At 37.3% G+C, this 27,985-nt stretch overlaps 1 protein-coding gene and 1 pseudogene across 2 annotated transcripts in view; one reads left to right on the top strand and one right to left on the bottom strand.

The window, feature by feature from the left end:
- Positions 1–1,708: 1,708 nt before the first annotated feature.
- LOC127509712 (nuclear factor 7, brain-like) lies at positions 1,709–12,617 on the top strand (annotated as a pseudogene).
- Positions 12,618–13,268: 651 nt separating this feature from the next.
- Positions 13,269–27,985, bottom strand: part of LOC127509705 (interferon-induced very large GTPase 1-like) — a 322,431-nt gene continuing 307,714 nt past the window's right edge. Inside the window, exons 1-5 of one of the 2 annotated variants that reach the window (XM_051888624.1) lie at positions 21,690–25,087; positions 21,276–21,364; positions 16,343–21,065; positions 14,827–14,915; positions 13,269–14,613 (exon numbers count right to left, since the gene is read on the bottom strand). In XM_051888624.1, the coding sequence (XP_051744584.1) occupies positions 14,563–14,613; positions 14,827–14,915; positions 16,343–21,065; positions 21,276–21,364; positions 21,690–25,032 (8,295 nt within the window). In that variant the 5' untranslated portion in view covers positions 25,033–25,087 and the 3' untranslated portion in view covers positions 13,269–14,562. Of the gene's footprint in view, positions 14,614–14,826; positions 14,916–16,342; positions 21,066–21,275; positions 21,365–21,689; positions 25,088–27,985 lie in introns of those variants that run through there. The other variant, XM_051888625.1, reaches the window with a different exon arrangement.

Here is a 27,985-nt window from a genome sequence, read left to right on the forward strand (position 1 = left end):
ATAATGCCTTCTCCCGGAAAGGTGCAACCTCATGCCGGCAGATGGATGGAGGAGGTTTTGGTGGAGGACGGTAGTCTGGGAGAGGGCTGGAACAGAGGGATGTCCAAAGGAGGTGCTGATGGTGGTGTTATCCAGGGGGTTGCTTTGAGCAGGAATGTCCTGATGGTGCTCCAGGCCACAGCCAGTTAGAGCCCTGCATTGCTTTCCGTGCATTGTGGGGTGTAGGAAGTGTGCTGCAGCACTGCAGGATCTCTGTTATCTTCTCTCTGTCCTCATGAGAGCTGAGATGCTTCAGATCCTGCTACAGTTTCATTAGAGCTTCAGTACAGCGTTTCATTAGAGCTGCTTCTAGATTAATCCATGCATTTCTTTCTGTTGACATGCAGGATGATGCAGAGCTGATGGAGAGACAGAAACTGGATTGACGTCTCTGTAAGTGCTGCTCATGTCTCCAAACACTGACAATCAGCAAGATAAGCAGACGAGCGTTTATCACTGGAACTTCAGCATGTCAGGAAATCATTTTAACAAAAATTTGATCATGACAAACCCTGGAGAAACTCTGTGAACTTTAAACACATTCACCAACAAATAAAGTGCAATAAATAAAACGCTCACAAATAAAAAGTGCCTTGAGTCTGTTTATCAATATTTGTGTTCTCTCGTTGTTAATTTCTGTTTTATCCGAGGATTAATAGCATTTTATTGGAGAGTTTCAATGCAAGTTATTTTTGAATGCATTTTGTTCAAATTTTAAGGGTTAGTTCGCCCAAAAATGAACATTTTCATTAAAGGATTAGTTCACTTTCAAATGAAAATTACCCCAAGCTTTACTCACCCTCAAGTCATCCTAGGTGTATATGACTTTCTTCTTTCTGATGAACACAGTCAGATTTATATTAATAAATATCCTGATGCGTCCAAGCTTTATAATGGCATTGAACGGGACCAACGAGTATGAAGCTGAATAAAGTGCTTCCATCCATCATAAACATACTCCACACGGCTGTGGGGGGTTAATAAAGGCCTTCTGAAGCGAAGCGATGCCTTTGTGAAATATCTAGCTTCCGCCGGACCGCCTTGCGTATTCAACTTACGAAGAAAGTGTAAACTGATGTTGTGTCAGTTAAGCTTTTTCCGTAAGTTGAATATGGAAGGTGTAGGATGTAGCGTAAGCGTTTTGAACTGCAAGAGTTTTACACTTTCTTCTTAACTTGAATACGGAACGCGGTCAGGCGAAAGCTAGATATTTTACTTTATAAGTTGTTAAATATGGATATTTGTCTTACACAAATGCATCGCTTCGCTTCAGAAGGCCTTTATTAACCCCTCGGAGCCGCGTGGAACATGTTTATGGTGGTTGGATGCGCTTTCATCAGCTCATACTCGTTGATACCATTCACTGCCGTGATAAAGCTTGGATACGTCAGGATATTTATTAATATTTCTCTGATTGTGTTCATCAGAAAGAAGATAATCATATACACCGAGGATTTTTGGGTGAATGAACCATTTAAGCCTGTTTTTCACAGAATTGAAATACCATCCCTTCATTTTGTGTTGTAACAGTTTTGACCGCCATTCATTCATATTCTAAATCACCATCCAGAGATTAGAGTTAAATCATGCAGCAAAGGGTCAAAGAACATAATGTACAATCAGGCAAGATAATAAAAACGCAGAAACTCCACCCTCTTACAACACTTACCAGGAAGAGACTGTCTCATTTTTACTCGATCTGTTATGCTGCCTCTTTTCTGAATTTTTTAGAAAGAGACAAACAAAAAGGAATCAGCGATCAGTGGAAAATTAAGAATAAAACTTTCAAATATTTATATATATATATTTTTAAAGAAGTTTGTTTCTGAATAAACAGCAGATCTGTGTGATCCTCGTGGTTATTTTTTTTTTTTGAAAAGACGTTTAAATAAGTGGATCTCTTGACAACAGTGAAAATGGCTTCACTAAATGTATCTGTAGAAGAACTTTCTTGTCCTGTGTGTCGTGACATCTTCAAGGATCCTGTTGTTTTATCATGTAGTCACAGTTTCTGTAAAGAGTGTCTTCAACAGTTCTGGAGAATCAAGAAAACTCAGGAGTGTCCTGTCTGCAGAAAATTGTCAAAACATCCTCCTCCATGTAATCTTGCATTAAAAAACTTGTGTGAGTCGTTGCTGAAGGAGAGAAATGGGAGGCGTTCATCAGGATCTGAGGAGATCTGCAGTTTACACAGTGAGAAACTCAAACTCTTCTGTCTGGAGGACAAACAGCCTGTGTGTTTAGTGTGCAGAGATTCACAACAACACATCAATCACACATTCAGACCCATCAGTGAAGTTGTTTCTTCTTACAAGGTAGGAGAATTTCATGGTTTTGATTAGACAATCCGATCTGATTCTGGGAGTCACGATCCAATTCCAAAATGATTCTTGATCTACTTTTTTCCTCATACATTAATTAATTTACTGACTTGAAAATCTTAAAATGTTTTTTTTTTTAATTTAATTACATATGTAATTTTAAGTATTTTTTTTTAAAAATAATTACAAATTAAAAAATCTAATTAAAACAATATGTGTTAAAAATTAGGCCTATCAACTAATATAGCTTCAAAATATAAAAGCAAGTAGTAAATAATAAAGTAGGAACAAAGAAACATATTATAAGCAATAAACAAAGAGTGCTTTCAGTATTTAAGAATATCTGAACATTTCCCATTTAAGAGCTGTGAGTGATTTTTCTCTTTCTCATCTTAACTGTTGTTTGATTATTACTGATGACATTAGACAGCGGGAGAATAATAAGCTGCATTCACACTAATGCACAGATCTCGTTTGAAATACAAGATGTGGTTTGTCCATTCTGTTTAATCCCTTAAGACAACTGACTGTGTTTACATTAATTTTGCATCATGAAACCATTTTGAGATGCAAATACTTATATGGAGTCGCATACAGTGGCTCTTTACAAATGGCATGTTTGCATTTGAAATTGAAAGCAGTCTTCTATCAGTGAGTTTCATATTTGTAATATACAAGCCCATTCCAAACAACATAAACTAATTTGTAGAGCATTTGTAAGGAAAATACCGGTGGGCGACACACAGCGTAACACCAAGAAAAGAGTGCATTCCTTACACCGCCTAACCTGTGGAATGAAGCCTGTGAATGTCCTTGTAATTCGCTTCAATCTTTACAAACTTATTTTATGGAAGGTTCGAGTGGTGTGTGTGAGAGGAAGTGGAAGCAAGCAGAATACGGTTGTTTTTAAAGCACACACAGCATCATCGTGCATCTATGGTTAAAACCTAAAATTCTCAGAATTGATCCAGAATCATTGGAGAGAAAATCGTGATGCAATGCATCGATTTTTTTCTCCCACCCCTAGTTTTGATGGCTGTTGTGTTTTTTTGTTATGTTTGTTTAAAGGATTAGTTCACTTTCAAATGAAAATTAGCCCAAGCTTTACTCACCCTCAAGCTATCCTAGGTGTATATGACTTTCTTCTTTCTGATGAACATCGAAGAAATATTAATACATTTCCTGACGTATCCGAGCTTTATAATGGCAGTGAATGGGGGTCACTAGTATGAGCTGACGAAAGTGCTTCCTTACATCAATCATAAACATACTCCACACAGCTCCGGGGGGTTAATAAAGGCCTTCTGAAGCAAAGCCATATTTTTGTGTAAAAAAATATCCATATTTAAACAAGTTATGAAGTCAAATATCTAGCCTTCGCCAGAACGCCTTCCGTATTCAAATTACGGAAAAACGGAAATGGTGCTGCATTAGTTCCGTAAGTTGAATAGGGAAGGCGTAGGACATACAGCATGAGCTTTTTGAAGAATACGGAAGGCGGTCTGGTGGAAGCACTTGCAAGGCGAGCATTTGTGTTTATAAAGCGTATACATTTATATTTTTTTTAGAAAATGACCAATCGTTTTTCTAGATAAGACCCTTATTCCTCGTCTGGTATCGTTTAAAGCCCCTTGAAGCTGCACTGAAACTGTAATTTTAACCTTCAACCGTTTGGGGTTCGTTGAAGTCCACTATAAGGAGAATAATTCTGGAATGTTTTCATCAAAAACCTTAATTTCTTTTTGACTGAAGAAAGAAAGACATAAATGTCTTGGATGACATAGGGGTGAGTAAATTATCAGGAAATTTTAATTTGAAAGTGAACTAATCCTTTAAATCTGTTTAGATTTCTCCTGTTTTATATCCAAGTATGACATTTGCCATAAAGTTGGAAACAGCAATTAATTATGTTAAAAAAAAAAAAAAAAAAAAAAAAATGCACAATTGATTATCAAATATCATGCAAATTACAAGATCCAAAAAATGAATTTCCTATCACTATTAGGCAGGAGCTGAATAACTTGTCATATTGTGACGTGCATGAGGACAAAGGTCCATGAACAAACAACATTTATTACACGCATGAAAAAAAACTTGTGTAGTCTGTACTTCTGCACAGCAAAACCCCAGTGTTAAATTAACTCTGCTCAGTTTATTTGAGGTCCACACTCAAGATCGTTAAAATTTACACTGAAGCAGTGTTAAAGTTAATGAGATAATTAAGTGATTAATTGAGTGATGATTGAGCATTAGTGAAGACACCTGACCTAATATTAACAAGCAGAATCACTGAAGGAACTGGTTGCCATTATGGTGATCAGTGTTTTATGTTTAGTTTTTATAAAACAAAATTGTATTGTGTTGGTTATGTTTTCATAGTGACATAATCACCATGTGACCTGATATTATTCTGAGCCGAATGACTGAAAAGGATGTTATGTTAATTTTACATTATTGATTATAACAGCTCTGTAATATCACAGCACGAGATTCTGCACAAAAAAATGTTTGAATGGCTTTATGTTTTAGACACACATACACATAAAGAATGAGAGTATGACTCTCAACAATGGTGACAAACAGGATAAACAGATCAACTCTGAACATCACAAGCTACTTAAAAGTTATAAAAACAGCAAAAATAAAAGAAAATAGAAAAAGAAATTACTAAGACAATTCAGTTAATAATTTATTCATGCCACAATGGATGATGGGAGCCATGGATGAGTTTTGATTGGTGCAGCCAGAATGCATTGCATTTTGATTGTCACCATTGTTGAGATTCATACGCTGATTCTTGATGTCTGTGTGTCTAAACGAGTAGCTCAAAGATGTTTTTTTAATCAAAATAACTTTTAAAAATTGCTCTGATTGTATTGAAAATGTGTATGCTGTAGAATTATAGAGCTGCAGTAATCAATATTACAAATCTAACTCAGAGATTAGGCTTTAAAGGAGATAAGTGATTCAGGTCACACCGTGATTATTATGCCAAAACATAACCAACAACACCTGATCATATTTTCTATTGGCTTGTCAGGCTACTAAAACTTGGTTACAGCAGCCAGACAAAATCTAATATTAAAAAGTCAAGGGGCAAGAGCACAACTAAGGCAACACTGATCACCATAAAGGTGACTTATAAATGGTGACTTTTTCCTTTAGTGACTCTGCTTGTTAATATCAAGTGTCTTCACTAATGGCCAATAATCACTCAATTAATCACTTAATTATCTCATTAATTTGAACACTCTCAGACTCAAACTCTGAGAAAAACCAACATGGTTTATTGAAATTAGAGGCTAATGAAGAAAAGAACAGTTAGGAATGTATATCTACATCTAAAAAATACATTTAAAGGCACAGTGTGTAAGTTTAGCCACAAGAGGTTGCTTATTTAAAATAATAACAAAGGCTTAGCTTGATGATGCCGTAAAAGAACATGGAATCATGGGAGATGTCTTCTTCACCTACACAGCCGATGGAAAGCAATCTGACTCAGGCAGAAATCATGTTCATGGATGAGCTAATGTATTAAAGTTTTATTAATGTTACTGCGGTATGAAGCAGGGTGGGCCGAAAGCCGTGGGAGTGGAATGAGGCAGTTGGAAAGACGCATACCTTTAAGAAACGCCGGCTTGGAGTTGCATTGAGAGCAGTGGAGTTTTTATTATGCTTATATGCTACAGTCAGTTGCTGCCATTGCCTTCGTTCATGCGTATGTGGGGTAATGCAGCACTGATTTACTTGATCATACTAAATAAATTTGAGTGCGTTGAAAGTTATAACGTTTCTCTGTGCTTTCGCTTGGTGGTTGCTATGAGACACTTGTTGCACACTGCAGTAAGCTAGATTGATAGATTATTAATAAAATTAATATTATATTATATTTGTAACCCAGTAGAATAAAATTCTACAGGTAATGGGTTTATTTCAATCGAATTGATTTTGTTTTGTTTGGTTCTAGCTCAGAGCTAAAATATGAATGAGTATATCGCTATATGTGTTGTATAAAATGTGTGTAGGTATGCCTTTAAGAACGCGATCATATATCAAGTTTGATTGTTAAACACATGTCGAAAACGTGGTTTTGACCTACAAGTTAGGTCTTTCTTTATTTTATTGGTTTATGAAAGTGAAGTCCCGCCCTCACTTACATGTTGTGGAATATGAGTGGTTGTTTTCGAGAGAGACGAGGGGGAGATTGACAAGTGCAGCCGATCGAAAAGATAAGCGAAAAGATTGCAGTAAAGATAAGGAGTTGTTTAATAGGTTACTCATCGTATTAATACCTTGATTTGTGTATATTAATTTGATTAAGACCCACGAGTTTGGAGTTTGTGTTATTTGTTGGTAACTGGGTTCTCCGTGTATGTTCACTCAACATTGCGGACTTTCGCCAGTCGTTAGCTGGACCCATCGTTAATACAGGCAGTGTTTCAAGTTATTCTACAGCCACAAAGACTATATTCATGCACTTTATTGGCGATTTGTCGATCTGTGCAAGGACAACATAGTTCAAAGTTAACGTGAGAGTTCGCTGGCTGCAAGTGAGGAGTCTGTGGTTCGTCTTCAGACAGCGTGCAGCTACGCACAGGAAGATTTCCCGGAGGCCTACTACTGTGCAGAGGAGTCAGTGGTCCGTCTTCGGAGAGCGCGCAGCCGTGCACCGTAGGAAGATTTCCCGGAAATTTCCACAGTGCAGCAGAGTCACTGGTTATTCCACAACGGAATTCAGGTACCTTTGTGTGAGTTTTGTTTTTCCCGCTCAGGAGAGTGAAGAGGCCAGTTTGCAGTTTCTAAGGTCACCACGTACTCCAGCAACGTCTCAGGCCTGCAACGGGGTGTGTAGTGTATGACTGGTGTATGTGTGTGGGCCCACAGTATTTCCTATCGATTTATATGGTTATTCAGTGCACTTACAAACTGTGATGTTTTTTTTTTTGAGTGACTTTTTGATACTCCTAGTGAGTTATTTTGTCCAGTCATCTCAAGTGAGTGTGACAGATACAAATTAATTAATTTTATCACCTGAAGTATTGCATTATTGGTGTGATATTGTTAAATGGTGATTTAATAGAGATGTGATTGTGTGAATTACTCACATCCTGAACCATTTGTCTATTTGAGGTCATTTTCATCCCTTTTTTATTGTTTAATTAAATTCTTTACATTTTGTTACTTTCACAAGAGTTCATTCATAGACAAGTTATTCATAAGTGAATATAGATTTTATTATATATAACTTTCTAAAGGAGAAGTAATTCATTGTGACCAGAGGGGCCTAACTTCAACATTGGTAGGCACATAGTAATTGAATCCGTGCACTGCTCTACTTAATTAACATAAAGACAGGTAGGGGGTGCTACATATTAATATAATATTATATTAATAAAAGCTGATAAAGCTCTTTCTGATTTTGCTATGTTAGCCACTTGACAGAATAGTGTTGTCTCTGAGGCATTTTGCCACACATATCCTGTGTTATCTGTGAAGTGGTCCTCAATCCTCCTCTTATAGACCTTTTTGCCATCTTTAATGCCTGTTTTTAGGTCAGCTCTTGCCATGCTGTACAAGACCCTGTCTCCTGACTTGAATGCAATATCCCAAGCTTTAAGAAGTGTGTGAATTTCTTTTATCATTCATGGTTTCTGATTTGGACAGACTCTGATCTGTGTGTTGTGACTGTATCAATACAACTTGTAATGTAAAGCAGAACAGTTTGTGTGTACTCTAATTCCTGATGTTCAAATAACAACCATTTATTCTGTACAAAGCAGTCTTGTAGTTGGGAAAGAGCTCCCTTAGATCAGGTTTTGATAGTTTTTATGATGGGCTTTGTTTTCCTCAGGAGGGGGATGGAATGAGGAATAACACAATGTGGTCGAACAGGCATGCTTTATATTTGAGTACACATTATCAAGTGTATTATTTCCCCTTATGGGACATTTCACATGTTGGGTGAATTCTGGAAGTACAGTCCTCAAGTTTTCCTGATCAAAACCTCCAGCAATAATGTGCACTTCATCAGGATAGGCCCTTTGGAAAATCAGCAAAATCCCCAGTGTTAAATTAACACCATTCAGTGTTCATATGTGTCCACACTACATGGTGTAAAAAATAACACTGAAACGGTGTCAAAGTTAATAAGATAATTAAGTCATTAATTAAGGGATGATTAAGCATTAATGATGAACGCCTGCTATTAACAAGCTGAATCACTCAAGGAAAGAGAAACACAAGAACTACAACTGACTTCCAGCCATAGCCTTAGATGAAATTAACTGAAGATAAAATACATAAAATATATATTTCTGTCATATGTCTACAGAAGCTCTTATTGAGAATTAACAAAGGTTTAGTTGTTGATGTTTTATTGAATGTTTCATTTGAAGTCACCAGTATTGTGATTAGTGTCACATTTATTTGGACACTTGGTCCTTGACTCCTAAACTTTATTTTTTATCTGATTATTGCAACCGTGCATTTCAAATCTCCCAGTAACTGATGTTTTAGAGATTTTCACTTCACTGTCAAATTCTAGGAGGAGCTCAATACAGCACTGAAGACCTTACAAGAGAAACTTAGACATGGACAGAAAATAAAAAAAGAGTGTGTGAAAACAGTTCAACACATCAAGGTAAGGAAACAGAATCAAGAGATAAAAATATTCAACAATCCCAATACAGTTTATCATAAAAGGTTTTGGATAGATTTAGGCTAGTCATTCTTTATTATGACTGAAAAGATGGGAATCAAAAACCAAGAAAAGATAAATCACAAAAGACTTTGTGCTTTGTAAAGACATACATAGCAGTTTACCAAAACTATTTTAAAGCATTTAAGTGGAAAAAAATAAATCAAGAGGTTTTTAACACCATGAGAAACATACATTCAGTCACTGTTTCCAAACATTTCACTGATGCTGTGAATGATGTGAAGTGTTGATGTCTGTTGATTGAGATTATTAATGTGATTTGATTTCAGTCTCAAGCTGAGCACACAGAGCGTCAGATTAAACAGAAGTTTGAGAAGCTTCATCAGTTTCTCAGAGATGAAGAAGAAGCTACAATCACTGCACTGAGGGAGGAAGAGGAGCAGAAGAAGCAGATGATGAAGGAGAAGCTGGAGGAGATGAACAGACACATCTCAGCTCTTTCACACACAATCAAAGACATGGAGGAGATGATAAAAAAGACAATGACGTCTGCTTTCTGAAGGTCTGATTTCACATCATTGATTAATTGATTGATTGATGATTGATTGAGTTCTTGATGATAAAGGTGTGTTTGTTCTGCAGAAGTTTCCAGTCTCAATGGAAAGGTGAGTGATCTGCTGGTGTCTCTGGTCTCTCTGCTTCTGATCCAAAGCCACTGCAGTTCTGACTCCTGAATGTTCTTCCAGAGTCCAGATCTCACAGCCGGATCCACAGATGGCTTCTGGAGCTTTGATTCATGTGCCACATTACTTGGGCAACCTGCAGTTCAGAGTCTGGAAGAAGATGCAGGACATCGTCCAAAACAGTGAGTCTGGAGAAGATCTGTGCTCTTACACACACACACTGGAAATGATGCATATGCCTCATTCATTCATTCATAAGGGAAAATTTACAGATTTTAGCATTATATGAACATCAGAATAAAAGCATCTGTTGATTGTGTCTCATCAGCTCCTGTGATTCTGAATCCAAACACTGCAAATCCACATCTTGTCCTGTCTGCTGATCTGACCAGTGTGCGATTCAACTGGAACAAACAACCTCTTCCTGATAATCCAGAGAGATTTGACTATTATCAATGTGTTCTGGGTTCAGAGGGTTTTAACTCAGGAACACACTGCTGGGATGTAGAGGTTACAGAGAGTTCACGCTGGAGTTTTGGAGTAACTACAGCATCAAACCAGAGGAAGGGACGTGATTTCTTTAAAACTGATGTCTGGAGTGTGTGGTATGGATTGTATGAGCCATCTGGTTTTCCTGTCGAACAGGATCTTAAGCGTGTGAGAGTTGATCTGGACTATGACAGAGGAACGGTGTCATTCTCTGATCCTTTATCTAACACACATCTACACACATTCTCAACCACCTTCACAGACACACTCTGTCCATTCTTCTGTTGTTAAAGGTTTTCCCCTCTGAGGATCTTACCGGTCAATAGTCAGTAAACGTTACACCTGTAGGTCTGGGTCAAGCTGCTTTCATCTTTTACAGTCATCATGTTTCCAGTATTTAATCCATATCATGAGATGAGTGAGAGTGCTCTTGATCTGAATATCAGTACGGCTGTGATTGGGCCTCAGCTGATCACAAGACTGATATCCAGCACTACAAACACACTCACACTCATATTGCTGTTATGCAACAGTTCAATAAACAAGAAGTTAGTAAGTTTAATAACCCTTAAATGCATGAAGGTTTTGCCAATCATTATTACATATTCGGGTTTTTAGCGACCTGGATCTATATGCAGAACATGAATGTCTCTCTAACTGCTGCAATAGCATAAAACTCTACTGATATTTTAATAACAATTAAATATAATAAAAGCATATTTTGGTACCTTTTGAAACTTGGAAGGATTCAGTTTGAGCAGATGCTTTTTACCATCATCGCTGTCATCGTCAGAGCTCATTTCCCAGTACATTCAGCATCTGGCTCATATTTGTGATCTCATCCATATTCTCAAAACGTCTTCAGAATCAATATTTTGATTGCTGACAGCTTCAGATCCACCATCAAGTGACAGTGACACTAATATTCGATTGCAAACAGTACTTGCTCTGCAGTAAATCGCTGAGCCATTTCAAGTATACTTGGAATACTTGTGTATTCTTTTGTTTTCTGCCTGCACACATTAAACATCAAGTCATCATTGCGTTTCAGACATTGCCACCTTGAGGAATAAAGATGAACAGCAATTATTGAGTCATCAGATATTCAATTATTGTCACACAAAAAAAATATACTTGCACTATTACATACCTCGACCCGATACACTTTTTACAAAAAAATGAATTAAAAAACAGACATTCTTTTATAATTTATTTTTTTGTCAATTACATATTGTTGATAATGAATATACTGAGGAATACAAAGAGGGTTGATGTCTAACTTGGGAAAGTTAAAAAGTCAAGTTTAAAAGGTTAGTTCTCCTCAGAACGACAATGATCTCATGATTTACTCACCCTCAAGCCATCCTATCTTCTTTCAGACGAACACAATCGGAGATATATTTAAAAATATCCTGGCTCTTCCAAGCTTTATAATGGCAGTGAATGGGGGGCCTGATTCTGAAGCAAAAAAAGGTGCACCCATCCATCATAAAAGTAGTCCTCATGGCTCCATGGGGTTAACAAAAGCCTTCTGAAGTGAAGCGATGGGTTTTTGTTATAAAAATATCTATATTTAAAACTTTATAATTTAAAATAACTACCTTCCAGCAGACAGCTAATATTAGATATTATAAACTAAAATATTAAATGTCAAAACTACAAAACTCAAGACTGGATCAACTCATCTTCAGAGATTATAAACAGTAATAGAAGTTCAGAAGGTTGTTGCAATCATTTAATATCCACTTTTGTATTGTTTTACTTATCCAATTAAATATTTTCTGTTACTAAACATATTTTATGTCTTGTAGGTCTCCTGCAAGATTTATAATAAGGTTATAAGGAAGAAGTATTCGTAGTTTCATTAAATGTTACATGTCGCAAAGCATGCTGCGTACCAGCACAGACAAAACCCACCCATGACTCCCAGCATGCATTGCAACATGAATAATTTTTCACCATTGTTGAGATTCATTTGCTGATTCTTGATGTCTTTGTTTGTTGACTGACACTTTATTTCAAATCTTTTTGTGAACAGTGTGCTTGAAAATTCTTTATAATTGATTGCACAATATCACAATTATGGTAATGTAAAGTTCAAGTGCATTAACAACATAACACTCTCAATAACAGATTAGACACTGGACGAGATCAGTGAATCAAGCTGCTACATGATGATTAAACCATCGTCAATAAGTAACCCACACCACATTTTTTCTTAGCTTTTTTGTTTTTGCTATAGCAAACGCATCTAATAAACATGTTACAGAAATCAAAGGTCAGTAACCCAACTAAAGCAAACACTGTTCACCATAATGACAACCTTACACAATTTCAATAAATCATCAACATCTAAATCTTATTTAATTATTTCTCACAAAGAGCTTCTGTAGATGTATGACAGAAATAAATTCAAACTTCTGTTGATTTTCTGTTGTCTTAGTTTTGTGAGGTTACTGTTGTACTGGAGAGTAGAGCCTGTGCTTCAGTCCAGTAGAAGAAGAAACACTGATGTTATGCTGCATGTTGCTTTCTTTAAAAGCAGTAGCTGTGTAGTTGCTGATACAGTGATAAGTTGTTTGCTAATTAATTAACAAGTTACAGATAAATTACAGGACAACATTTTACAGTAAAAAACTAAAAACAACAGTACTTTGCAGGTGAAGCTGCTGCCAGTTAATTACTGCAAATTTACATTGCAGAGTTCTACAGTGTAGGTGGGGGAAGTGAACAAACAGCAGTCCTTTACACTCTCATTACCCACAACTGAGGTGTCCTTGAGCAAGGCACCGAACCCTCAATCGCTCCACAGACGCTGCAGCAAAAAATGGCTGCCCACTGCTCTGGGTGTTCATGATGTGTGTGCACTTGGATGGGTGAAATGCAGAGCACAAATTCAGAGTATGGGACACCATACTTGGCTACACATCACGTCACTTTCACTTTTTTCACTTTCAATTGACTATTTATTACAAGCAAATGGAGCATTAGGCATATTAATAACAGTATTATGTAATAAACATTATTTTTATAAAACGTTTCATTGTTTAAATTAAATATTAAAAAATAATACATGAATGTAAATGATGCTTTATTTGATTTTTTGGACAATATAAATTTGTTATTCATCTGAAAACTGAACAACTGAAAAAACATCTGAAGTTATAATTTTATAATCAGAATATCGAAAGATAATTTCAAAAACAGACCCAACAATCTGAAGAATGTCCTGCATCAAATGGGTTTTCTCCAAAAATGTTGATCAAGGTCAGATTTCCAAGACCACCAACAAATGTGGCCAGTTCATTGTCATGATGACCCTCAGTATCAACAACCAGAATATAGTCAAAGTTCATCTGTGGTTTCATCTCGTTTGACACTTTGACCAGCTGCATGAAAGCTCCTCTGGTGCACCTGCCAGCACTGACGGCAAACTGGAGTCCAAACATGGCATTCAGCATGGTGGATTTCCCAGAGCTCTGAAGCCCTAAAACTGACAGCACAAAGACTCTCTGGTCTCCCAGTTTCTTGATGAGTTCATCTAGAACAGCAGAGATCCAGACGACAGGAACATGAGCAGCATCTCCATCCATCAGCTCCAGTGGAAATCCAGAGATCATCATCTCTGCTGCAAGCCTTGGGAGAGAAGAGAAGTGAACCTGCAGATCTTTCTTGTTCTTCTTCACAGATGAACATGATTCATAGATCTGACCGATCTCCCTCATGATGTGCTCCAAACCAAATGGTGCAGCTTGAAGTTCCTCAGTTTTTTTTCTCGAGTTCAGTTTGTTTAGCCTTGAGTTGCTCAGATTTATCAGTGTTCTCTTTCAGCAGTCAGATCTTTCTTCTCCAGTAAACTCATCATCTGCTGTGCTGCTTCTCTTCCTCTCCTGCAGTCTTCATCATCTTCCTCATCTACTCTTATATCTGAGTGTTTGGACACATCTTCAAATCTGAAAGTGGAAGATGATTCTGAGAGACAATCATTTATAGCTCTTCTGAGTTCTTCAGATACTTCTGACTAATTTCTGTCTTTAAAACTGAATTTGAATTTCCCTCTCTTAATCTCATTTACTGTACATTAACATCCATCGGGTGGATTTGCTCAGACTGACTTGTTCTTTGGTTTAACAAAGACATTGCTTTGAATATATCACCACTATCTTCAGATGAGTCATTGTGTCTTTGTTGTGTGTGATCCTGTTCACTGTCCTTATTGACATTAATGTATCTTGCTCTGTAGTCCATCATCAGTAGTTTTTGTATGAAAGTCTGAACCTGCTCCTCTTGAGTATAAGGCTCATGGGACTGTAATGAATGTTCAGTTATCTGAAGAACATCTGTAGCTGTCAGTTTATTGTGGTGCCTGCCTTCAAGATGAATCTGGACCAACTCCTGCTGTTCTGAAGTCCTGGTTTTCTTCCTGTTTTATAGACAAAATAGATTTTTTTTATTCAGTGTTAAATATAATTTAGAAACACACTCATTTGGGTACACATGTATCAAAGTTCTAAACATGCTAAAGATATCCAGGTCAGGTTGTTTTGAAATAATTTTATGTACAGTAAGTTACCATAAACTACTGAATATAAAATTAGTCTAAAAGCTACAGTTCTCTAAAGATTTTCTGAAATACCTTTACTGAGTTATTTGATGTAGAATCTTCAGTCATTGCCTCTGGCATTCTGTTTCCTGTTAAACACTTCTTTGTGTTTTCAGGTGAATCTGAAAGAAAGTAAACAGCATTCTTTCACTGTGAAATATAGCCATTCCCTTAGAGAACTAAAATATATTTCCATATATTTATGATCAATATGTGAAATGTTTTAAATATACTGAAAAATATGTGAAATAATGTATTGTGTTAATATATTACAATATATATTGTACAATATAAATTGGCACTTTTCATATATTAAAAATATGACGATATATTTACACTGTAAAATGTAATTAGTTGAGTGTACTTAGAAAACACGAGGAAAACAATTGCCTTAATTTTCTCAAGGATGGGGTCTCTGGGGTCAGCAAACTCGCCGGCACGCTTTGGTGGATTTTTTTCACATAGCAGCAAAATCGACTTGAAATACTCTGTCATGATTTGTCATACAGAAACGAGTAATACATAATTAAAAGAACTGTTAAGTGTCTACTTTTACTTGTGTACACTCACAATAACAACAAAACTGCTTTTGAAAAAAATAAAGAAAACAAACATGGTGCACTTTCTGCTTTGTCAGTCTCTGTGAACTTCTCTCTGAAACGCGTCAGAAAAATGAACCAAAACTCAGCGAATACTTGCCACACAGACATGAGAGATATGTCTCTAGAAAGCTTAAAGTGTCTACTTTTAAATTAAGGAATTTATATCAAAAAGAAGTATTCACTGTTTATGTAATCCGTATGAAACCTCTAGTGCAATCTTTAGCATTATTTTTTAATGTGGCCACACCCAAGCACAGCGCAAGCTATTCACATGGCAATCATCCACATGAGCCACGCAAACCTGTAAACGCCTTGACAAAACAAAGCATCAAGCTTCATCAGATTCCTTTGCTTTTCATCGAGTTTGGAAGAATATGCTCTGTGAGGAATAAGCCTTGAATTTACCTCAGAAGAAGAACATTGATGCCTTGTATGATCCAACGGAGGATTTCATCAGTAGGTCATTTATTCTCACTTACATTAGTTAACGTGTTATTGTTACATAAACTTTTAGACATTTTACTAGATGAACTATTGCCAGACTAAAATGTGTGAAATCGACCAAAAAAACATGTTGAAATATGAAATAAGTTAAATCTCTCATTTTAAATGTGGTACTACACAAGACTGTTTTATGCTCTATAATATAAAACAGTATGATATAAAAGTAATATGAGTATTTACACTGTAACATAATTAATATTATAATGTTTAGACCAGTGTTTACTGGGAAACACCGTGTTCGTGAATATCTGTTCAAACACAGATGTTTATAATGTGCTAAACAATAATGTTTCATAGAGTAAATGGTCTCTGTAAGTACTGTGAGTTTGTGGCTTCTTATCACAGAATGAGGCAGACAGTATGTTATTTTGAAGTATTCTGTATATAATTAATGGTGTTGATTAGCATTGTATTATAAATATACTTTATTCTTATGAAAATACCAGAGATGTATTGATCCAAACTCCCAATAGCTTCCTGTTTTGAGTATTTTCTCCATTCATCTGGGATCGTCCTCTTCTCAAATGTTTTATTGTAGTGTTTTTCCAGATCTTTCTGGAAGTTGCACACAAACCACTTCCAGTAGGGCAGTTCAGAAAGGTCAGGGGTGATACTCCAGTCTGCATAAACTCCTCCTGCTCTTCTGTATTCTGTGCAGAGGAGTAAATCGTCTGAGGCATTGGGATAAAAATAAAGATTTCTGTTTGCTACCATTGATGTGCAGATTTCAACAGACAGGGTTCTTGTTCCTCTGTAAAATATTCCTTCAATTCCAGTCACTCTGTGGAAAGGAACACTGTGATCTCCATCATGGTTTTCTACAGTATTGGTGCACTTGGCTCTACAGAACGGACACTGAACCCAACAGCACTGACACAAATGATCAATCAGAAGCTCATCTGGCCTGAACGTATAGTCCAGATTTATTGGAAAAGTCTTAAATTTACTGCTGATGTCAAAAATTGTTGCAGTAAGTTCTTGTCTTATCACATCTTCTAGGAGATTCACATCAACATCATCATGTTTCACTCCACTGAGGTCTTTTTCAGAGAAGATCAGCACATCTGAGAGCTGCTGTGTGAAACTCTTCAACCACAAACCAACATCTCCTCTGTTCACTTGAACATGTTCAGTAGATTCATGTGCTGCTTTCATGATCTTCTGCTGCAGGAGTTCAATGTTCTCCTTCATCTTGGGTAAAACACTGACACTGAACTTATCAGTGATGTACCGACTGACTTCATCTCTGATGAAACTCTTGAAGTGATCTCTGGGATTATGAATGTAGTTCATGTATTTGTCAAAGTCCTCCTCTTCTGCCAGTGTCTTCAGGATGTGTTTCTCCAGATTTAATCTGTTTCCATTCAGTGATTCACAGTTTGTCATCATTTCATCTGTCAGATCTCTGGCAGTTTTCTTGTAGACACTCTGCTCAATGGGCTCTTTAAGTTTCTGACAGATGATCCCACCAAAAATGGCAGCTGATGCAGCTCCATGACAGTATTTCTGGAAGATATTATAGTACTCTTCTCTCTTCCTCTCCAAATACAGAACAGGATCATTGGCTTCCTTGAACAGTCTGTGTTGGTCAGTGATCATCTTGTTTGCTCTCTTAAAGATGGAGAGAACTAAATCCATGAAGAATTTTTTCTTGAACATATAATTCACAGGTCCTTCCTGATGTTCTGTTACTCTTGTCTTGGTGTAACTTGTGAGTTGTTGAATGTAGCTGATGTTGTAGCCCATCTTTGAAATGTTAAATGACTGAATCATTGTGTCTGTCTGCTGAGCAACATCTGTGACTAATGATCTTATTTGAGCTTCATTCTCTTTAGAGAGATCATAACCAAGTCTCTCTTTATCCAATCTGATGGCTTTTGCCAAAAATCCACTGGATCTCTTTACCTTTACATAATCGTAATAACCCAGCACAGAGAAAATATCTCTGCTCACCTTCCAGTGGTCGACAGAAACACTTCCATAGGCGTCACTGAGGATCTTTCTCACATCTCTCATTATGTCAATGTCTTTGATTGTAGGAGTGTCTCTGATGATCTTCTTCACACTCTGTTTCCAAAGCAAATCAAACTTTTTCTTCAGTGTTTTTTCATCATTTGCTTTATCTTTGAGTTTTAAGGCAAGTTCTTTGCTCTTTTCATAGAGAGTGTTTTCATGATGTGTCCTCAGAGCATCAATCTTTTTCTTCAGGTTTCGCTGTTGAAAAATCTCATTTAATTTCCTCTTTGTTTCTCTCACAGTGTTTTTGTGAAGCTCATTGATTTTGATTTCAAATGATGTTTTCCACTGAATCAGTATATTTTTATCTCTGTCTTTCTCAAAGAAATCTGACATAGAGTTTTTCACTTCACTTGTCTTCTTCAGTTCTCTTTGAAGATCAGTTTCCTCAACCTCATGAATTTCTTCATTATCTATTTTGTTGTGTAGTTTGTTCTCAGTTTCCATCATGGCACTGCAAAGACTCCAGGACCACTTGCTGAATTCAGTCTCCAGTTTCCTGTACGCTGAAATCTCCAGAGAATTTTTGAAGCTGATGACGAATTGTTCATTCAGTAAAGCCTCCCAGAGATCTTTAATACAAACTTGTAAGTGTGTCAACATCATTCCATGTGAATTTGTAGCATGAGACATAATAGTTTCCTTCAGATCTTGAATGTTCTCGCAGTAGTTTGGGTTTGGTGGTGCCATCGGTGGGTTTCCCTCCCAGAACTGAGCAAAATACTTCACATCATTCTGAACATCAAATCTAATGACATCACTGAAACATTCTGCATCAGAGTCTTCATCTTTAGCAGCAAGTTTTGTCATCTTATCCAGTGTCTCCTGCAGTTGTTTCCTTCCCTCCATGTTTTTCTCTCCAGCTGTGACGTCTGAAACATTCTGATGCACAAACACACAGCTGGGATTCAGTCTGACCTTCTTCAACCTCAGGAAGGCCTGAACAGCAATCTGAAGAATGTCCTGTATCTCAGCTGGGTTTTCTCCATAAATGTTGATCAATGTTAGATTTCCAAGACCAACAACAAATGTGGCCAGTTCATTGTCATGATGACCCTCAGTATCAACAACCAGAATATAGTCAAAGTTCATCTGTGGTTTCATCTCGTCTGACACTTTGACCAGCTGCATGAAAGCTCCTCTGGTGCACCTGCCAGCACTGACGGCAAACTGGAGTCCAAACATGGCATTCAGCATGGTGGATTTCCCAGAGCTCTGAAGCCCTAAAACTGACAGCACAAAGACTCTCTGGTCTCCCAGTTTCTTGATGAGTTCATCTAGAACAGCAGAGATCCAGATCAGAGGAACATGAGCAGCATCTCCATCCATCAGCTCCAGTGGAAATCCAGAGATCATCATCTCTGCTGCAAGACTCGGGAGAGAAGAGAAGTGAAACTGCAGGTCTTTCTTGTTCTTCTTCACAGATGAACATGATTCATAGATCTGACTGATCTCCCTTATGATGTGCTCCAAACCAAATGGTGCAGCTTGAAGTTCCTCAGATATTTTCTTGAGTTCAGTTTGTTCAGCCTTGAGTTGCTCAGATTCATCAGTGTTCTCTTTCAGTTTTAAGACTGTTGACCAGTTTTCATTATATTTATGATGTAGATCAGAAAGGTCAGCTGAAGTATATTTATACAGGAGGATTCGAAGCCATTTAAGGAAAAATATCTTCTCATGTTCATCAGCGGAGTTCATTTCTATAATAAATAACTTCATAAATTCTCCGATGTTAGATTCATGCTGCTGTTTACGGATGTTCTTCATCTCTGTTTGTTTTTCACTGATGTCAAATTCTATCTCTTCTTTTTGAGGTCGATGTAGTTCTTTGTTCTTCTGACTCCACTGATGCCACAGTTTCCCCTGATGAGGCAGAAATGATTCTTTGATTTCTGTCAGATCTTTCTTCTCCAGTAAACTCATCATCTGCTGTGCTGCTTCTCTTCCTCTCCTGCAGTCTTCATCATTTTCCTCATCTACTCTGATATCTGAGTGTTTGGACACATCTTCAAGTCTGAAAGTGGAAGATGATTCTGAGAGACACTCATTTATAGCTCTTCTGAGTTCTTCAGATACATCTGACTGATTTCTGTCCTTCAAACTGAATTTGAATTTCCCTCTCTTCATCTCATTTACAGTAGTTTCATCCTCCGTAAAAAGACAAATGAGTGGCTTTTTGTCCTTGTAGAGGTTTTGCATTATTGCTGCATGTCTGTCATTCCTGTCCAGTTGTGGTAGAACAACAACATTGACTGAAGCCATTTCAGTGAGGATCTGCAGCTGTTTCTCATGGTCTCCTGCATCACCATGTAGATTACAGAACGCAACACAGTCATTGAATTTATCCGTGTGTTTCCCAGAAGGGCAGAACCAGGCGATCTCCACCACTCTATCCATCAGGACTCTGGTTCTGCTGCTGCCTGGGCAGTTCCTGTGGAAGAACGTGTTGTGTTTCTCATTAATCAGACTGTTCATCAGCTCAGACTTGGATGAGGACACAGAGCCCAACCTGAAGAAAGACACCATTGGAGTTTCTGCCTTGTAGACCGGATATGTTTGACTGATGATTTCATTGTTGGTGTTTCTGATCTTCCAGCTCTTGTTGATTTGTCTGAATGTCCAGAGAGGAAACTCAATCTGTTGTGTGAATGGATCAGGAACAAGCAGAGGCAGAGCGTACTGACACTGGGACAGTTTAGTCACCATCAGCTGCTTCAGGAAACCATCAGCACAATGAAACACGGCCATCTGAACATCCATCGGGTGGATTTGCTCAGACTGACTTGTTCTTTGGTTTAACAAAGACATTGCTTTGAATATATCACCACTATCTTCAGATGATTCATTGTGTCTTTGTTGTGTGTGATCCTGTTCACTGTCCTTATTGACATTAATGTATCTTGCTCTGTAGTCCATCATCAGTAGTTTTTGTATGAAAGTTTGAATCAGCTCTTCTTCAGCACAAGACTCATGGGACTGTAATGAATGCTCAGTTATCTGAAGAACATCTGCAGCTCTCAGTTTATTGTGGTGCCTGCCTTCAAGATGAAGTCTGTGAAATAAATCCTGTATTTTTTTTCTTCCAATATTTTCCTGCTGTAGGTGTTGATCTGAACCAACTCCTGCTGTTCTGAAGTCCTTGTTTTCTCCCTGTTTTATAGACAAAATAGATTTTTTTTATTCAGTGTTAAATATAATTTAGAAACACCTTTGGGTACACATGTATCAAAGTTCTAAACATGCTAAAGATTTCCAGGTCAGGTTGTTTTGAAATAATTTTATGTACAGTAAGTTACCATAAACTACTGAATATAAAATTAGTCCAAAAGCTACAGTTCTCTAAAGATTTTCTGTGAATACCTTTACCGAGTTATTTGATGTAGAATCTTCAGTCATTGCCTCTGGCATTCTGTTTCCTGTTAAACACTTCTTTGTGTTTTCAGGTGAATCTGAAAGAGAGTAAACAGCATTCTTTCACTGTGAAATATGGCCATTCCCTTAGAGAACTAAAATATTTAACCTTTAAATAATATAAACCTTTTATAATATATAAAAGGGTGCGCTTTCTGCTTTGTCAGTCTCTGTGAGCTTCTTTCTGAAACGCGTCAGAAAAATGAACCAAAACTCAGCGAATACTTGCCACACAAACATGAGAGATATGTCTCTAGAAAGCTTAAAGTGTCTACTTTTAAATTAAGGCATTTATATCAAAAAGAAGTATTCACTGTTTATGTAATCCATATACATAAATATACTTTATTCTTATGAAAATACCAGAGATGTATTGATCCAAACTCCCAATAGCTTCCTGTTTTGAGTATTTTCTCCATTCATCTGGGATCGTCCTCTTCTCAAATGTTTTATTGTAGTGTTTTTCCAGATCTTTCTGGAAGTTGCACACAAACCACTTCCAGTAGGGCAGTTCAGAAAGGTCAGGGGTGATACTCCAGTCTGCATAAACTCCTCCTGCTCTTCTGTATTCTGTGCAGAGGAGTAAATCGTCTGAGGCATTGGGATAAAAATAAAGATTTCTGTTTGCTACCATTGATGTGCAGATTTCAACAGACAGGGTTCTTGTTCCTCTGTAAAATATTCCTTCAATTCCAGTCACTCTGTGGAAAGGAACACTGTGATCTCCATCATGGTTTTCTACAGTATTGGTGCAGGTGGCTCTACAGAACGGACACTGAACCCAACAGCACTGACACAAATGATCAATCAGAAGCTCATCTGGCCTGAACGTATAGTCCAGATTTATTGGAAAAGTCTTAAATTTACTGCTGATGTCAAAAATTGTTGCAGTAAGTTCTTGTCTTATCACATCTTCTAGGAGATTCACATCAACATCATCATGTTTCACTCCACTGAGGTCTTTTTCAGAGAAGATCAGCACATCTGAGAGCTGCTGTGTGAAACTCTTCAACCACAAACCAACATCTCCTGTGTTCACTTGAACATGTTCAGTAGATTCATGTGCTGCTTTCATGATCTTCTGCTGCAGGAGTTCAATGTTCTTCTTCATCTTGGGTAAAACACTGACACTGAACTTATCAGTGATGTACCGACTGACTTCATCTCTGATGAAACTCTTGAAGTGATCTCTGAGATTATGAATGTAGTTCATGTATTTGTCAAAGTCCTCCTCTTCTGCCAGTGTCTTCAGGATGTGTTTCTCCAGATTTAATCTGTTTCCATTCAGTGATTCACAGTTTGTCATCATTTCATCTGTCAGATCTCTGGCAGTTTTCTTGTAGACACTCTGCTCAATGGGCTCTTTAAGTTTCTGACAGATGATCCCACCAAAAATGGCAGCTGATGCAGCTCCATGACAGTATTTCTGGAAGATATTATAGTACTCTTCTCTCTTCCTCTCCAAATACAGAACAGGATCATTGGCTTCCTTGAACAGTCTGTGTTGGTCAGTGATCATCTTGTTTGCTCTCTTAAAGATGGAGAGAACTAAATCCATGAAGAATTTTTTCTTGAACATATAATTCACAGGTCCTTCCTGATGTTCTGTTACTCTTGTCTTGGTGTAACTTGTGAGTTGTTGAATGTAGCTGATGTTGTAGCCCATCTTTAAAATGTTAAATGACTGAATCATTGTGTCTGTCTGCTGAGCAACATCTGTGACTAATGATCTTATTTGAGCTTCATTCTCTTTAGAGAGATCATAACCAAGTCTCTCTTTATCCAATCTGATGGCTTTTGCCAAAAATCCACTGGATCTCTTTACCTTTACATAATCATAATAACCCAGCACAGAGAAAATATCTCTGCTCACCTTCCAGTGGTCGACAGAAACACTTCCATAGGCGTCACTGAGGATCTTTCTCACATCTCTCATTATGTCAGTATCTTTGATTGTAGGAGTGTCTCTGATGATCTTCTGCACACTCTGTTTCCAAAGCAAATCAAACTCTTTCTTGAGTGTTACTTCATCATTTGCTTTGTGTTTGAGTTTTAAGGCAAGTTCTTTGCTCTTTTCATAGAGAGTGTTTTCATGATGTGTCCTCTGAGCATCGATCTTTTTCTTCAGGTCTCGCTGCTGAAAAATCTCATTTAATTTCCTCTTTGTTTCTCTCACAGTGTTTTCCTGAAGCTCATTGATTTTGATTTCAAATGATGTTTTCCACTGAATCAGTATATTTTTATCTCTGTCTTTCTCAAAGAAATCTGACATAGAGTTTTTCACTTCTTCACTTGTCTTCTTCAGTTCTCTTTGAAGATCAGTTTCCTCAACCTCATGAATTTCTTCATTATCTATTTGGTTGTGTAGCTTGTTCTCAGTTTCCATCATGGCACTGCGAAGACTCCAGGACCACTTGCTGTATTCAGTCTCCAGTTTCCTGTACGCTGAAATCTCCAGAGAATTTCTGAAGCTGATGATGAATTGTTCATTCAGTAAAGCCTCCCAGAGATCTTTAATACAAACTTTTAAGTGTGTCAACATCATTCCATGTGAATTTGTAGCATGAGACATAATAGTTTCCTTCAGATCTTGAATGTTCTCGCAGTAGTTTGGGTTTGGTGGTGCCATCGGTGGGTTTCCCTCCCAGAACTGAGCAAAATACTTCACATCATTCTGAACATCAAATCTAATGACATCACTGAAACATTCTGCATCAGAGTCTTCATCTTTAGCAGCAAGTTTTGTCATCTTATCCAGTGTCTCCTGCAGTCGTCTCCTTCCCTCCATGTTTTTCTCTCCAGCTCTGACGTCTGAAACATTCTGATGCACAAACACACAGCTGGGATTCAGTCTGACCTTCTTCATCCTCATGAAGGCCTGAACAGCAATCTGAAGAATGTCCTGCATCTCAGGTGGGTTTTCTCCATAAATGTTGATCAATGTTAGATTTCCAAGACCAACAACAAATGTGGCCAATTCATTGTCATGATGACCCTCAGTATCAACAACCAGAATATAGTCAAAGTTCATCTGTGGTTTCATCTCGTCTGACACTTTGACCAGCTGCATGAAAGCTCCTCTGGTGCACCTGCCAGCACTGACGGCAAACTGGAGTCCAAACATGGCATTCAGCATGGTGGATTTCCCAGAGCTCTGAATCCCTAAAACTGACAGCACAAAGACTCTCTGGTCTCCCAGTTTCTGGATGAGTTCATCTAGAACAGCAGAGATCCAGACCACAGGAACATGAGCAGCATCTCCATCCATCAGCTCCAGTGGAAATCCAGAGATCATCATCTCTGCTGCAAGACTCGGGAGAGAAGAGAAGTGAAACTGCAGGTCTTTCTTGTTCTTCTTCACAGATGAACATGATTCATAGATCTGACCGATCTCCCTCATGATGTGCTCCAAACCAAAGGGTGCAGCTTGAAGTTCCTCAGTTTTTTTCTCGAGTTCAGTTTGTTCAGCCTTGAGTTGCTCAGATTTATCAGTGTTCTCTTTCAGTTTTAAGACTGTTAACCAATTTTCATCATATTTATGATGTAGATCTGAAAAGTCAGCTGAAGTATATTTATACAGGAGGATTCGGAGCCATTTAAGGAAAAATACCTTCTCATGTTCAGCGTCTGAGTTCATTTCTTTAATGAAAAACTTCATCAATTCTCCAATGTTAGATTCATGCTGCTGTTTACGGATGTTCTTCATCTCTGTTTGTTTTTCCACTGATGTCAAATTCTATCTCTTCTTTTTGAGGTCGATGTAGTTCTTTGTTCTTCTGACTCCACTGATGCCACAGTTTCCCCTGATGAGGAAGAAATGATTCTTTGATTTCTGTCAGATCTTTCTTCTCCAGTAAACTCATCATCTGCTGTGCTGCTTCTCTTCCTCTCCTGCAGTCATCATCATTTTCCTCATCTACTCTGATATCTGAGTGTTTGGACACATCTTCAAGTATGAAAGTGGAAGATGATTCTGAGAGACAATCATTTATAGCTCTTCTGAGTTCTTCAGATACATCTGACTGATTTCTGTCCTTCAGACCGATTTTGAATTTCCCTCTCTTCATCTCATTTACAGTAGTTTCATCCTCCGTAAAAAGACAAATGAGTGGCTTTTTGTCCTTGTAGAGGTTTTGCATTATTGCTGCATGTCTGTCATTCCTGTCCAGTTGTGGTAGAACAACAACATTGACTGAGGCTATTTCAGTAAGGATCTGCAGCTGTTTCTCATGGTCTCCTGCATCACCGTGTAGATTACAGAACGCAACACAGTCATTGAATTTATCCACGTTTTTCCCAGAAGGGCAGAACCAGGCAATCTCCACCACTCCATCCATCAGGACTCTGGTTCTGCTGCTGCCTGGGCAGTTCCTGTGGAAGAACGTGTTGTGTTTCTCATTGATCAGACTGTTCATTAGATGAGACTTGGATGAAGACACAGAGCCAAACCTGAAGAAAAACACCATTGGAGTTTCTGCCTTGTAGATTGTCTGGGTTTGACTGATAGTTTCATTGTTGGTGTTTCTCTTCTTCCAGCTCTTGTTGATTTGTCTGAATGTCCAGAGAGGAAACTCAATCTGTTGTGTGAATGGATCAGGAACAAGCAGAGGCAGAGCGTACTGACACTGGGACAGTTTAGTGACCATCAGCTGCTTCAGGAAACCATCAGCACAATGAAACACGGCCATCTGAACATCCATTGGGTGGATTCGCTCAGGCTGACTTGTTCTTTGGTTTAACAAAGACATTGCTTTGAATATATCACCACTATCTTCAGATGATTCATTGTGTCTTTGTTGTGTGTGATCCTGTTCACTGTCCTTATTAACATTAATGTATCTTGCTCTGTAGTCCATCATCAGTAGTTTTTGTATGAAAGTCTGAATCAGCTCCTCCTCAGCACAAGACTCATGGGACTGTAATGAATGCTCAGTTAGCTGAAGAAAATCTGCAGCTCTCAGTTTATTGTGGTGCCTGCCTTCAAGATGAAGTCTGTGAAATAAATCCTGTATTTTTTTTCTTCCAATATTTTCCTGCTGTAGGTGTTGATCTGAACCAACTCCTGCTGTTCCAATGTCCTTGTTTTCTTCCTGTTTTATAGACAAAATAATTTTTTTTATTCAGTGTTAAATATAATTTAGAAACACACTCATTTGGGTACACATGTATCAAAGTTCTAAACATGCTAAAGATTTCCAGGTCAGGTTGTTTTGAATTAATTTTATGTACATTAAGTTACCATAAACTACTGAATATAAAATTAGTCTAAAAGCTACAGTTCTCTAAAGATTTTTTGTATTTTCTGAAATACCTTTACTGAGTCATTTGATGTAGAATCTTCAGTCATTTGCTCTGGGAATCTGTTTTCTGTTACACACTTCTTTTCATTTTCAGGTGAATCTGAAAGAGAGTAAACAGTATTAGTCTTTCACTGTGAAATATTGCCATTCCCTTATACCGTGTCCACACCAGACGCAACTGTTGTCGATTTGCGTTGCACTGTGCCGCATCAGCTAAAATTATTTCATGTTAACTAATGTAGTTCACTGATGTTAATAAAACCTTGTAAAGTGTTACCGAAATAATATAGTGCATTAATGTATTGAATACGGTAATATATAAGGAATTTGCCACTTTTCTTATATTTAAAAATGTGACATGTAAAAATGAGAAATGTAATTAGTTGAGTATACTTAGAAAACATGAGGAAAATGATTGCCTTCAATTTGTCAAGGACGTTTTACTCAAATTTGTTGTAAGTTGCTAACACAAAGACATACAAAAGAGTGTTGGGACAATGATAGACTGTGCATTTATTTGTATTTGTATAAAAAACAAAAAGCAAAGAGAAATGCTGGGATATTTAATTATGTTTATGGCATCATCACTAAATACCCAACAGATTATCCCTAGCATTTCTATTGGCTTTCTTTTTTTTTGTGTGTGTCTCACAATTAGAGTTACAGCAGCCAGAAGAAAACAAAAAACAAAACTAATATTAAAAAGTCAAGGGCCAAGTGTCTAACCAAAGCAAACACTGATCACCCTAATGGTAACTACAAACTTTATTATTTTTTTATTACTTCATTATTTTCAGTAATTCATAAAAATCTAAACCTGTTTATTCTCAATAAGAACTCCACCAGCATGACACAAAAGAAATGTTTGGTTTCAGATGACATGAGGATGATTTCTCTGTGAGCATGAAAGCATTTTTTTTGAATTTCAAATTTGTATTTAGGAACTTATATTTTTTCAAATTGACTTCATACACTGTTACACTATCTAGATTATTATTTGTGTGAGGCCTCAACAAGTAATGTTACCAAAGAATAGTTTTCTTCCTTTTAAAGCATCTGTCAGGAATATATGGAAGTAAAATCATGCTATATGTTTTTTAAACAAAAAAGCTTGTTAAATTGCACTTATTGAAAAAAAAATGCATTGCATTAACCATGCTTGTATTTTAATGCATTGTATTTTTAGAGCTTGCATTTTTATGGGCTGAAATTTAACATGGTTGTATATTTAAGCTGTAAATATTTCAATTCAAATCATTTCACACACATCTTCATTGTTCAAGGGCATATTGCAGGTTAGAGCTTCAGTGATTCGATGTATAAAAAAATAATGTAGGAACTAGATTTTCTTTAAAATGC

Source organism: Ctenopharyngodon idella, chromosome 3 (assembly GCF_019924925.1).
Source record: "Ctenopharyngodon idella isolate HZGC_01 chromosome 3, HZGC01, whole genome shotgun sequence".
Lineage (NCBI taxonomy): Eukaryota > Metazoa > Chordata > Actinopteri > Cypriniformes > Xenocyprididae > Ctenopharyngodon > Ctenopharyngodon idella.